General features: G+C 46.7%; 1 protein-coding gene across 1 annotated transcript in view; it reads right to left on the bottom strand.

Annotated features, from left to right (window-relative positions):
- Nucleotides 1–15000, bottom strand: part of c23h8orf34 (chromosome 23 C8orf34 homolog) — a 55089-nt gene that overhangs the window by 13592 nt on the left and 26497 nt on the right. Inside the window, exons 7-10 of the mRNA XM_056584785.1 lie at nt 14770–14828; nt 12064–12199; nt 7311–7396; nt 6881–6942 (exon numbers count right to left, since the gene is read on the bottom strand). Of these exons, the coding sequence (XP_056440760.1) occupies nt 6881–6942; nt 7311–7396; nt 12064–12199; nt 14770–14828 (343 nt within the window). The remainder of the gene's footprint in view (nt 1–6880; nt 6943–7310; nt 7397–12063; nt 12200–14769; nt 14829–15000) is intronic.

Here is a 15000-nt window from a genome sequence, read left to right as displayed (position 1 = left end):
GCGAATTATACAAATCTGGGTTAAAACTTCTTTATCTATGTGATGATACTTTCATTCAAACGTACAGTGAGTACAGATACGATCCAGAGAGATGAGGCATCTGTTAATACCTTACAATAATTAATGTTCACAGGTAGAATGAAGAAACTGACTGGACCGAACCCAGAAGAGTCCATTCCATTCCTCTCCTCCCCCACCCAAAATCTTATCAGCAAAAGTATTTTTTTCTTTTGGAGCTTGTGTCCAAAGATTGTGAACTGTAATCAGGACCATATAAACCTTTCACATGTTGATGCTCAGCTCTGGTTTATACAGACCGCTACACTGGATTCTCGACAGGATGCAGGCATGTCTGCAATCAATTCACCTTCCCAGATAACATCCGAAAATAAACAAAATTAATATATAAATATTTTTTTTTTTGCTAAATAAATGGTTGCTTTTGATTAGCCAGGAATTAAGTTCTGCGTTGGAATAGATATGGAATGGTTTTCATCAAATGTCACAGACTAGGAATGAAGGCTTTGGCAAAGGTATTTTGTTATTCTTCGTTTTCTTTGGTCAGAATCTCTGACCAAAAAATCGTTGTTATGAATCCAGGGAGATTAATTAATCCGCACACTGATTTGTTCAGATTTCTCACAGCTTCGACCACATGTATACTTCCAAAAGAATGCTTCTTTTGGGAAACGTAGCCCGCACATATATTGTAACGTGCCTTCGGGCAAGAGATTAGTCCCAACATTTATAACATTATCAAATACTCTAAACTTGTGCAGTGTGTATCGTGTTCCTGCCAAACACGTGTAGTACAAAGTCATGGCATTCCCTATGCAAGCCTCCTTGCAAATAAACATTTGACATGTGTTCAATGGAGACAATCAAAACAGAGACCATCAAACTGGAGACTATCAAAATAGAGACCATCAAAATGGAGACCATCAAAATGGAGACCAACTTCACGGTTCTTGTCGGTTAGCCTTAACGTTGCAACATCCACTATCCGTAGTACTACATTAATGTGTGATTTACAATATGTCTCTTCTTTAAAGAGGTCAACTTCCCTTATAAAAGGGTTGAGCTACAAAAACAAGATCCGAAGAGACATGTGAGAGAATCCTTTGATCTTAAAAATGCAATTGGATCTGACTAGACGGGATACAAACTTTATGGCCCAAAACCCAACATGCCATATTTTCCCGCTCTCCGTGTCCACTTTGACAAAACCAGCAGACCATCTCGAAAAAAGCTGGAGGAAAGAAAGGATTTGCGAAGATTCCTCTCTAACAAATATGGATCTAATTTCTCCAAAAATTGAATCCATGTTAAGGGCAGACAGAGTCTAAGAGAATGGATGAATGGATTGACATGTTCAATAGGTATGTGCGTGTGGTCGGGGAAATGACCATAACAAAGTGGAGAGCAGTACACATAGATTGTTGTGGCTGGAGGCTGAGACTCGTGAGCTCAAAGGGCTTTTTACGTTAGAAGCGATGACAACTTTTGTTGTCATCCTAAAGAAGCCCATACTCATGCCCACCTCACAAGGCACACTAAGCAATACCATTCAGAAAACAGATGTATGCAGTAGTTTGCTGTCATTTCTTTTGATTTACACTTATGCAGCAGTGATTTGAAGAAGAAGAAGAAGAAGAAGAAGAAGAAGAAGAAGAAGAAGAAGAAGAAGAAGAAGAAGAAGAAGAAGAAGAAGAAGAAGAAGAAGAAGAAGAAGAAGAAGAAGAAGAAGAAGAAGAAGAAGAAGAAGAAGAAGAAGAAGAAGAAGAAGAAGAAGAAGAAGAAGAAGAAGCAGCAGCATATGGCATGTGTTTGCAGTATGGTTGGTCTCCCATGTCCTGCTACAGTTGTGCTCCAGAGCGATGCGATCTCTTTGTTCATTTTAAAAGTTCTTTGACTCTCCTGTTCCCACAGAGAACGAGAGAGTTGAGACTTGAAAGTGAGCACCACAGATCTACGAGCCTTCAGAAGGGTTCCCTAAGGCTGGAGACATTCTAAGGAAAAGAGTCCCGTAGTTTCTGCAATGAACGAGGGATGGATGAAATGGTAAGAGCCCGGATGGTCGACATTGGGAGGGAGAGTCAAACAGCGCCACGCTTTCATGTTCTACTCTGTACTAATGTGGAAGCCATCGCTTTTTATGACAAGGAGCATGGATCTGAATCTGGGAAGATCACCATGTCCTTAAGAGGGCTAAGGGTTAGGGGGACATCCTATACTGGGGACCTGTGAAGCCCTTTGAGACTGGAGCTGTGTAGGACTACGCGCATGAAATTGAATGGGATTAACTTGTTTATAGGTCATTGTTCAATATAAATATCTCGAGGCATATCTGTAAGGGTTTTTAGCCAGTTATTATCCTCTAAAATATATAAAGGCCATGATAACATTTATTCTCTTATCTTACAATAAATGTATTCCAATGCTTTCTGATTCAGTTCTTTAGCCCTTCCAGCTAGGCTCTGGCTACGAGGGAGGGATATGGGATGTTCCACATTTAATGAGTTCCTGTTTGCTCTGTTGGCGCACAGTTGGTTTCAGATCCTGCCAGTGGATGTACGGCTGCACGGCTTGCCTGGAATGCCTGGATTAAAAGCAAACAGGATATTGACAATAACACAATTAGAGGCTGATTCAAGCTTTCCTCCAATTACCAAGCTGGGACAAGAAGAGATGACATAGTGTCTGTGCTGTGCACGATACACGCCGGCACGCATGCACGCACGTATGCACTCACAAACATACACATACACACATACAATCACACACAGAGACACACACATGCACACAGAAACACATAAAAAAGACACGCACACACAAAAGAGGGATCTTGGAGTGCTCTATGATTGCGAGAACACTCCGAGGTCAATAAAGAAGAGAAATGCATCACTGGAGCAGAGGAGAGATGAGAAGATGAGAAATTGTTTGTTAAGAAGATATCCAGGAAGTTGGCCTGTGGTCATAAAGGCCTCTGTTTCAACAAACAGCAGAATGGATACAGCCTGGTGTATCTGTTGTTGTAGGAAGAGGCCGTAACTGGTGTTTTTGCGCATAACATTAAAAGCACAAGCAAATAAAAAAACGGATTTTACATCTACATTTTACTGACTGAAAGTGACTTGCTTCAGGAAGCCTGTTCAGAATGAGTACAGGGAGAGAACCCTGGTCTGGTTGTGTATTGAGGTTAAGTCATGAGTATCCACCCTTCCACCGCAGTAGCTGCATTAAAAACACATACATGTCATGCAAACATGGTAATAGGAAAACAAGTTCAACCGAGGCCTGCGGTGTGCACAGCAGACCCTTTTTGAGCAGAGCTGCTCCGTATGGCGTCATTAAGCCAATAACTCATCTCAGACACAAAGGCCACATTAAAGGACAAAAGATTGAAATCCAAAAAGTCTGTTCGACCTACAGAGACGAGAGCTCCTCCACAGTGGATCACATCAGCTCTACCTCTATCTGCTCATCCTGGGGATCTGGTTAGGCAACAGTGTGGAGCCTGGCCCACAAAGGGTCTGTGTGTGGGTGTGTGTGTGTGTGTGTGTGTGTGTGTGTGTGTGTGTGTGTGTGTGTGTGCGTGTGTGTGTGTCTGTGTGAATGTGTGTGTATGGGGGGTATCGTCGATTTAAATGAAGGCAAAGCGATTCGGTCTCGCTGAGGGGCTGCCAAACTCCTCTGGAAATACAAATAAACCATCACAATGCTGCTGACTTGGCTCACACACACACACACACAAACACACACACACACACACGCCATTGCATCACCCTAATTATCTTACTTCTAGCATAAAAGTGCACCGTTTTCCCCTGACTGATCGTCTAATGGTAACACCGAGCCAGGCGTTGGCGGATTGCACTCAAACAATATGATTGGACACGCGTGACGTGACCTGGAGAGGAATCCTGGCGGACCTGTGTGGGTGTGCGTGTGTTTGTGTGTGTGTGTGTGTGTGCGTGTGCGTGTGTGGTTGTATGTGTTTGTGTGTGAGAGTGAGCATGCATGTGTGTGTGTGTGTGTGTGTGCCTATGAGAGTTTGCAAGTACATATGTTTGTGTGTATGAGTGTTCTCTTGTACACTTGTCTGTGTGAGTGTGCATGTGCATATGTGTCCGTGCGTGGGTGTGTGAGTGAGAATAGTGGAGTAGTCCCCTAACTGCTTTGGGAATGCCCAAATTGGACAATTATCGCCTTCACATCTTGGCAGTAACTGCAACGGGTGAATTACTATTGATCATTCACCATGTTTTACTTTCCACTGCTGTCATGGCCCAAGTGCTGACCCTATACAACACAAATCACCTCAACTCAAACAATGTGCGCATGTTGTAATATCATGATATTATAGCTGACAAATGACATTTGAAAATAGAAAACCAATGTTGGTCCAGCAGATTTGTGTGAGTGAGCCACAGAGTGAGTGAGAGTAGTCTCTGCCGGCCTCCAGTTCCCATGACCCCCCCACAGCCGCCATCCACCTAACAAGCCATTAGGAAGACAGACTGCATTAGCCTGTCAGCGTTAGCAATCAAACACGACAACAATTAGCCTCAGCTACAACAAGGTGAGAGGAGACATTTGAACTTTGCCGTTTCCAGATGGGTTTCTTTCACACACACCTTCATACAGCCCCCCCCCCACACACACACACACACCAACACATACACACACACACACAAACATGGGCCCACACACACACACACACACAAACATGGGCCCACACACACAAACACACACACACACAGAGAGACACACTCGTTGCCATGCACACAGCACACACAAACATAAGAACACACACACACACACACACACACACACACACACACACACACACACACACACACACACACACACACACACACACACACACACACACACACACACACACACACACACACACACACACACACACACACACCCGGCTGTGGTTCTAAACGGTAGGAGTGATGTGCAGCAGCGAGACCTGGGGCTACAGAGCTCATGTAGCCATGACAGTGGCTGATGTCAGAACCCAGGGGAAGACTGATGACTGGGAGACCCATTACCGCTCTGAAAGACCCAGGTGTTGTGCCCCAGCACTAATAGTGTCAACTAGGACTCTATCTTTTGACTCATGTACCCCTGAGTCTGAAAACGCTGCCAAGTACACGATTTCACAGGCACGAAACTGAACACAATGAAGAGGTAAGTCGGTTACCTCACTCAGGATTTCAGTCATTCGGTGGAACGGTTTACAGAACTTGCATGTTAGTAATCCGAATGACTCAATTGTATTAAATTGCTAATCAGATTCAACAAATGTGATGAATGTGCCATTATTTTTGCAATCTTTCTCAGGGCCAAAGTACCACCTGTTTGAGGAACACTGACATAGAATATGGCACTAAGACTCCAAAAAAGAATCTATAAGACTGGGATCAAAGATTTGTAAATACATTATGAAAAACAGTATGTTGGAAATATCTCGAGTTTGAATTGGACGATGGTTGGAGTTAGGAATTGTTTGTGGACATGGGTTGAGTTAGGGCTCCTGTTGCATGTGAGGGCCAATTTTAAGGACATTATGAAAGTAATAATAAGATATGAAGACTGGGATTATTCAAAAACATACCAACATATGAAACATAGAAAGCATGAAGCATGTGTCACATCAGAGGCAATCCTGCGGTCATTATGAGTATTAATATGATGTATGGTTGTGTAGTCGTTCAAGTATAATACGCATATCTTGATAAGGGCTTCTTGTTGTTCTGAGCCCGTGGTGTTAAACGGTGTTCTTATTGAAGATCAAACAGCAGGCCTCCGCCGGTCTCTGAGCCGGTCTGGTCCCCGTTACCGTGGAGCCACCACGCATCTGCTCCACACACACACAACTCCTTACCCCCCCCCCCCCCCCCACCACCCCCCCCCCCACCACCCCACCCCCACCACCCCACCCTTCTCTTTTTTCTATCGGTAAAAAAACAAAAAAGCAGTTTAAAAGGCTTCTCCGTCGTTTTCTTTGGTTCATGATAAAAAAGGTTCAGGCTTGGCTTTGGGGCTAATTGTAATGAGGTATCGACTGGTTTGGGCAACTCTAAAAAGGTGCTGGAGCCTCAGCGTTATTAACAGCATGTGATGATGATGATGATGATGACGATGAAGATGATGATAAGGAGGGTGGGTTTTCTTTTCATTTCTACGCTTCTGTCTTTCCAACGATACCAACGTCTCTCTGACCCCCACAGAGCGAGACTCGCTCTCACGCCATCCAGCCGTAGAACAAAAGCACGGTGGAAAAATACGGGGAAAATAAAACGTCCACCGGCCATGAATATTTAGGGGCCTTTTGTGTGAAACCTCTAAGGAAGCCTCAGCATCTGTAATTGAGTTACTGGCTATTCTTTTCAATTGTTCTCTTCAAATTGCACGCAGGTGCTTCTGAGCAAGACGATACGGGGAGATGTGTGATTGTGCAGGGCTGTCTATCGGCGTTCTCTTGTGTAAGCTGAAATTCATAAAGACGAATGGTTCCTGACCTGGGTCGCGTCCAAATCACAGAGTGATTTAGGCAGTCTAAACTCCCCTTGACAATAGGAGGGGGGAGAGAGAGTGAGAATGCATTTGTGTGTGTGTGTGTGTGTGTGTGTGTGTGTGTGTGTGTGTGTGTGTGTGTGTGTGTGTGTGTGTGTGTGTGTGTGTGTGTGGGTGTGGGTGTGTGTGTGTGTGTGTGCGTGACTGGGTGTAATCGTTGTCCGTGAGAGTATGGGAGTGCTCACTTTACCCCATCAATGACCGTCCCCCCTTTGGTTATTTATGGTGTAAAGTGATCCAGATTGTTTGGTGACGGACGTGTTGAGGACATTCACAAGGCCCACGTTACCTGAGAAGCAACTTCAAATTCCTTCAGCCGACCTGCCACTGTATCCACCCCGGGCAACAAAGCTGCGCACGCACACACACACACACACACACACACACACACACACACACACACACACACACACACACACACACACACACACACACACAGGCGCACACACACACAGGCGCACACACACACAGGCGCACACACAAGCACCGACACCCACAGACACACACCACAGTAGGACATAAGGCATACATTAAATCATATGAGAAAGAGTGAAAGACAGGACAGAAACAATAAAAGACAATAACAGTCTGTATCTTTGAAATATGTGATCCCATAACTAATGTGTCATAGCATAATCATGTAAACGCATCAATGATAGTGTGTTAGTAATTATGCACTTGTGCAATGCATTAGGGGTATTAGTTTGGGCACATCTCACCAGAGATGTCAGGTACAGCTTGCTCCGGGACGTGAGACGCATGCCCTTCCACGCTTCTCGTGTCCGACAGGCTGTCCCCCTGCAACCTACGCAGACAACAAATAAACACACGACAACACATAACACCATTAGTTCCTGTCCACCATCAACAACACTTACAGCCAGCGTACGCTAAGCTAACAACCCCACACGGCGGCCTTCCTGTGTTTGGCAGACGGGGTCGACGCGTGGTCAAACATTGTAATCTGCGTGTAAATATTTATACTTTGTAATGTAAGATCCCCCGAAACGGACAAACAGCGGATGGCTATCGTGTCAAAGGTGGCGAAACAAAGAAGAAGTGTTCACTGGGGATGATTATCTCTCAGCCAATAGGGGCTTCGGGACATCTGGGAAGGCTGCGAGACAGGAAGAACCTGTGGGCACGGATCCTATCTGTTCATCAGCGCTTCTCCTCCCGCTGAAGATGAAAATATGAAAACACACATCTCTGCAGTAGATTACATTCATATGCAACCAACGGTATTCGATTACAAACTCACCAGTGGATACAGCAAAGGAAATGTTCTTTCCATTTTTCCCCAGGAATTAACGGAAAATATGAAATCGGCTCTCTAATCCTACTTATCGCAAAACCTGAAGCATAACCGGCCCTAATCTTTACGGCTCTAAGGCTGGATGGCTCTTTCGCATGAGGATATCTGTATGGAAGAGGGTCTGGCCGATCTGGGCTGTCTCTGCATCGTGCTGGAGAGATTTAGCGTCCTTGGAGACTGTAAAAGTATACTGTGGGCGAAACACAAACAACTTGAGGAATTTCTTGTTTTTTCATTCAGCGGTAGGGGAATGCTAACTATCAATCTCAGTGGCGATCTGGCGGTCTACAAAAAGAAGAACGTCCTACACGTGGCCTTTTGTCTGCTCCTCTGCTAAAATATTTACACACGCACACACCGGAGAACGCACACATGCACGCACACACACACACACACACACACACACACTTATAACACACTTTTAAAGGGCAAGGGGCATCGTTAAGAACAATAATTTCACATTGTTATAAAACCTCCCTTTATCACACACTTCTTAACTGTCATTGAATTTATCCATTGTGATTTCGATTTCATCGGAATGATGGATATATCCCTGACTCTATTACTTGGGTGATTCAAAGACGATGACAGCTGTTATAGTCTCCCTCAACTCCATCATAGATCCCTCCCTTTCTTCGCTGTCTTTAATAAAAAAACAGTCCAAAGAGGATATCCTGAATATATGTGTGTATAGCCTGAGGCCACTGACTCCTGAACCCTTCCACAAATAATATTGCAGAAATAAAAAAAACATTTTTTTTTTTTTTAAACGATCCATATCAGCCCTCCACCCCAACTTGGTACTGTTGCTATCTGCCATCTTGCATCCCCTTAGGGCCACAACATCTACTAGACCAGGGGCCCCCAACCCCTTCCCATGGCCTCACCCCCCAGTGAAGGTACTATCGGCCCCGGATCTGCCACATATTTTGTGTGGTAACCTAAGCAACACATTCTCATTACCATGTCAAAATCAGGGCCATAATTCATATTTCTTTGAGTCAATTTCCCAGCCATTCCTCATTGATGTCATTTCAGGGTGTTTTCAGAGTAGAGCATGCGTTTGGAAAACCAGGGCCTGAGAAGACTTTCTCTTGGGCTTAAGGGATGCCTTTGCACACAAAGGGGAGGTTAAGTCCTGTGAAGAGGGACTGACTTGTTGTACAGAGAATACGTAGTATTCGTACGTAGAGAATAAGTAGTTAACCACAGCTGAGGTCTTGAGGGAGAGGGGGGGGGGCACGACCGCAGACCAGACACACGAAAGACAGACCGCAGAGGGCTGAGTTCTTGAGAACAGGCGGAGGAGGAGGCCTGCCCCGCTGCTGGGGGCTAGGGGGGCTCTATACCCAGAGCCCCTGCGCTGGGTAGCGGTGGGGCTCTGGGTATAAAGCCCCTCCGCTGGGTGGCGGTGGGGCTCTGGATATAGAGCCCCTCCAATGGGTGGCAGTAGGGCTCTGGGTACAGAGCCCCTCCGCTGGGTGGCGGTGGGGCTCTGGGTATAGAGCCCCTCCGCTGGGTAGTGGTGGGGCTCTGGGTATAGAGCCCCTCCACTGGGTGGCGGTAGGGCTCTGGGTATAGAGCCCCTCCACTGGGTGGCGGTAGGGCTCTGTCCTGGAGAGACACGTGGGGGTGGAGGAGGGGGAGGAGGAGGAGGAAGAGGAGGATGTAGAAGAAGATGGAACCATTAAGAATGCCACTAAATCACTTTAATTAAAAAATAAAATAAAATTGTGTGGAACCCTCTCAATTCAGGTTTTATAAGAAATGTTCACGGTTACCCGAATTGGTTCTGGACATTTAATTCGAAATTATTCTCAATAAATATTTGCATTTTATGTAACTTATGACAAAATGAATGCACGTTAAATCCAATCCTCATTGTCAATACACTCACTTTGCCTGAATTGTAAAAGGCGAAGCATTAGCAGGTCCCCGTAGCAGGTCATGTGAGGACAGGGCTGCTGCGAATGCAGACAGCCTCTCGCTAGCGAGGAATAGCAAATTGACGCCTTCACGCTGTGGGTGTGAAAGGGTTTGTCACCTTCTCCTGGGCCTGGCAGCAGAGTACACACATGGTGTTCTGCTCAAGCTGTACCCTGCAGGCTGAAGAGGGCCGTGGTTCTGGCTCATTGGACTGAACTGACAACAGCTAATATTTTATCATCACTTTGGCTTCATTTAGCGTTTCGTCGCTCTTAGTCAAAGTTACTTTTTTCTATAAACACGGTATGAATGAGAAGGAAGGGGATAGCCATCGTGATCCCGGATGACATTGGGGGTGCAGATATTGGGGGTTTACAAACAGACCCTTTTGGCTGGGAGTCAAACAAGTTAGAAACTTACTTCAACAGTAAGGTCGGGTCTTTATTTTGGTCTTTCTATCTGAGAGTGCCGCTACAGTATCATGGTAGTGTGTGTGTGTGTGTGTGTGTGTGTGTGTGTGTGTGTGTGTGTGTGTGTGTGTGTGTGTGTGTGTGTGTGTGTGTGTGTGTGTGTGTGCGCGCGCGCGCGTGTGTGTGTGTTCGACTCCTGCGTGAGCACCTGATTGTGCACATACCGACTCACAAACTCAAGCGCTGCTCGCCTTCAGAAGAGCACAGAAAGCACGCTGTGTGTTTCCAGCATGGTTTCCATCCTGATGATCTGTTTATTGCCGATCCACTATCCAAACACACACTATGAATGACCTGCGCTTCCTCGCCAATGAAACTTGGGAAAGAATCGGTGGTAAGGGTAAAGAGGACGGAACAGGAATTTGGCTGGTACCAGAGAAAGAGAGTGAGAGAGTGAGAGTGAGAGAGTGAGAGTGAGAGTGAGAGAGAGAGAGAGAGAGAGAGTATGAGGGGATGAGGGAGAAGGAGTGGGCGAGAGACAGCTTGAATGAGAGAGACGGAGTGGGAGAGAGACAGGGTGAATAAGAGCGATTGAGAGAGACGGACAGATTGAGGTAGGGAGAACAGCTGCCTGCTGTTTCAGTTTAATCACACATTAGATGCTCGTTGCGTGAGCCAAGACTGCAGTGTAGGCCAGCGCCCGCCAAGCATCCAACCCAGAGCCCAGGCGATAAGGTGAGACGGACCACGATCAACTCATCGGCATCCCATCATAAACCTTCAATGAACACCTCGCCGAGAACCTTTCTCTTCCTGCAACGGCCCCCGAGAGAGGAGAGCGCCTCGCCTGATGAACGTAGCACCCAAACGGGCTCATGGGTCACGAATGAAGGAAGAGTCAACAAGACAAACTGCAGAGGAATCAACCTTCCCAAACAGACGCGTGTGCCTGACGTCTCGGCGAGTCGGGACCTGTTTTATATCGACGCCTGGGATCACCGCGACACCCGCGCACCTCCCCGGCCCGCCGCCGACATCTCTGCTCAGAAAGAACGGGGCGTCGATTGCGTTTGATGATCCAGATAAGCGCGGGAAAAGAAAACAGGAAAGCGTGTCGGAAGAGGAAAAGAAGGACAATGGTGGGGAGACGGTATCAGCACACACCGGTGTGTGCTGATACCGTCAGCGTGTCACCGGCGGCACGGTGCAAACCAGCGGCCATCTTGATCATGCAGTATGCAGACTTCCGCCGAGACACAGGGAGAGACACATGGAGAGAGAGGCAAGGGCCCAACAGGGACTGCGCTGGGATGGAGATCGACAGTGACAGTGACAGGCGGTCAGCTTTAATTTGTGGAATTGACTACGACCAAGTATTAAAATTATGTAAATATTGCGACACAGTGTTAGGATTATCCGTGTAGGTTCTTATATTGTGTGTGTTTTGACATTGAGGCTTGGTTTCTACATGTCCGCCAAAATGCCTTCATGAATGTGGGCTGACGGACTAGTGACGAATGCGTTTGTCAATAGTGTTGACAAGAATTATTTTTGCCTCCACTAAGATTTTGAGTCAACCTACAGAAGCAAAGTATCCTGAGTCTCCCATGACGAAAACAGACTCTGCCATCCCTTATATCCACGGCCTCAACGACAGCTCTGACCAGCTCAGGCCTGCTCTGTCACAGCCTTGGTGAACAGTGCTCACCGTGACAGAGCGCATACCGCTGGGTTGTAGAGGAGATCAGAGTGTCGGCCCTGCCAGATGAGGGATAAGGAGGATAGGGACGCTGAGGGATGGAGGGACGAGAGGCACTTTACCTGGCACATCTGGAGCAGATGTTGAGCGTGACTTTGGCCTGGGGCTCCGACTGATACGAGCTGCGTCCTTGGCTGAACTTACTCCCCGAAGGAACCAGCCCCGTGACTCCCTCCATACGCAGGTCATCCAGGTCCTCTGAGGAGAGAGAGAGAGAGAGAGAGAGAGAGAGAGAGAGAGAGAGAGAGAGAGAGAGAGAGAGAGAGAGTACTTATGTTAATGAATCACTTCCACCACTGCAGTGTTGAATGTGATGAATATCCAAAGTGAATAATCCTATCTTACACTGCAGATCAAGAGCCATAGAAGGACACAATACCTATTTATATAAATAATGGATACTGAATAAGATAATATTATTGTTCCATTTAAACGGAATTAAGGGAGTTTATCAAAGAATAAACTCTGTTTCAATAAAAATATATAATTCAACAAGAAGACAAGTGTGAAAAGCTGGCAGGAGTCAGAAGGGTCCTCAATAGCAGACATCTGTTAATAGCTTTTAAGATAAATCTGTTTTTATAACCATTATAGTCTTCAGGAGCCTGAAGGAGGAAGGTTACACAGACTTCCTTCTAAGGCAATGACCCAGACACACACAACATTATCCCGCCATGCTAGCCATGCCCTCAGGCAGACACACACACACAGGCGCACACACACTCACACGCACATAGTTACATTGCAAACACAAAAAGAAAGCGATACGACAGGCCCCTCCAGAACCTTCCCACCTCCTCACTTTACTTTATCGCCCGTCTCATTCCCCTGGTCTTCCTGATCCCTCCTCCTCTGACCCCGCTGTCAAAACAACACACGGACGTATTGAGTTCTCCCTCACACCTACTCCATCTCACGTCCCACCACCCTGGGCTGGCAGGCCGCTTTAGACAGAAAAGGAGGAGATATTATGTCTACTCAAGGAACAATTTGTGCCTATAACATGTAAATGCTTTAACATGGTCCTAAGCGGACGGACAGCCATGTACAATTCATTCCCGTTTTGTTCCTGATGTGTGTAATATTGTTACTTGCAATACCTCACTCGCAATCTTGTCAGGCTTTCCAGATCTGCTCAAGTGTTTGGAGAGTTATTTTCCACTGTTACCCAGAATGGCTTTCACTCCTCGCCGCTGTTTCCTGTCGTTCTACAGCCAAAAGAGCAGAGGTGTTGGGATATATGAGGCTGATATTGCTATCAGCCAATAACATAAAAGACACCTTTGACAATGTCGATGTGTTTAATGTGTATTCAGACAATCACATAAAAGACACCTTTAACAATGTCGATGTGTTTAATGTGTATTCAGCCAATCACATAAAATACACCTTTAACAATGTCAATGTGTTTGATGTGTATTCAGCCAATCACATAAAATACACCTTTAACAATGTCAATGTGTTTGATGTGTATTCAGCCAATCACATAAAATACGCACTTAACGATGTCAATGTGTTAAAAGTGTGTTCAGCCAATCACATAAAAGATACCTTTAACAATGTCAATGTGTTTAATGTGTATTTTTCCATTCATATTTCTCCCAGCGAGGTGTAAGACCTCAAATGCTTCAGGCTGGAATGATCAGGTTCAGGTATAATGAGACACAAAACCAGTTTATTTTTCCGAGCATGATGGCAAATTCATGCATAGGAAAAAAGGGTTGCAGTATCGACCAGACAGCGATCGTAAAAGCCAGCTCGTGGCAATGAACAAGGCCTGTGAAAGGATGTCATACATCGAGAGCATCTGTTTGTTCCTTTAACACGGTGGACAGTTCAGCAATGGTTTAAATATACCCAGGAATGCCAGAGGTTGATCCGAATCCGCCACACGCTATTGGTTGGTGGCTGGCGTAAAAAAAAAACACTTGTTTTACAACACATGTCAGGAGCGTGGATTTAGAACGGGTATCTGGGCCCTGGATTTGAGTAGGAGTCTAAAAAGCTGTTGGTCATGCTGTTGGAAAAATGGTGCATTCCTTCGACAGGAGAGGAATCAGGGAGGGGACGTGGAGATGTGATCAGTCAGTGTGGCGGTTTGGGATTTCAGGACGAGCCCCGTCATTGTCTCTGCCCCGGTGTATTCCTCCCAACCTGTGTGTGCACGGGTCAGACAGACTATCCGCCTAGAGTTCCCTATAGCCCCCTAACCCCCCACCCCACCCCTCCCCGCACCTCGTCCCAGGAGAGTAATGTCCCGACTAATCACCCGGATTAGTCCGAAGAAAGACTTCTGTCAGGCAGGCGCCAAACCCATCCATCACCCGTCTCCTCTCCCTCTGACGGAAACCCTTCTCCGGCTCACGACCACGTTCCCGACACAGCGGCGGGGAGCGGGCGTGGCCCCGACACGGCCGTGGGGAGCGGGCGTGGCCCCGACACGCAAGCGTGAGACTAACACACATGCCACCGCTTAGCGGAGCTGTTTTCAGGTACTTCAGAGGCTGAGCTCGTTTGAGCCGCTATGTATTAACAATACAACCGACGGCAGGGCTCCCGCGTTATTACTACCCAGTATGGATACGTTAGATGTATTCGATATGCTTGTTTTTTTTGTTCTTATTGCGGCTTCGAGCGATAACTTCCATCGATGGCATCAGAGTGAGTCGGCAGGTTTTAAGTCCTGAGAAAGTAAAAGGTATTGTTGCGGTGTGGGAGGTGGAGGGGGGGGGGGGGGGGGGGGGGGTCTGGCAGGTCCCCGCTGATACCCTGGGGCCCCTCCACATGAGAAGACCCATTCATCGGCCCGGTGTGCGTGGAGGCCGGACTGGGAGGGGAGGGGAGGGGGGACGGGGAGGGGGATGAGCTGGGAGGACTGAAGAGGGCAGAGGGCGATCTCACTCGACCTGGGAACCTAGGTGTTGCCCTCTCTTCCTCCAAGGTCTCTCTCTCTCTCTCTCTCTCTCTCTCTCTCTCTCTCTCTCTCTCTCTCTCTCTCT

This window comes from Gadus chalcogrammus, chromosome 23 (assembly GCF_026213295.1).
Source record: "Gadus chalcogrammus isolate NIFS_2021 chromosome 23, NIFS_Gcha_1.0, whole genome shotgun sequence".
Classification (NCBI taxonomy): Eukaryota; Metazoa; Chordata; class Actinopteri; order Gadiformes; family Gadidae; genus Gadus; species Gadus chalcogrammus.
This window is presented reverse-complemented; position numbering and strand designations above follow the sequence as displayed.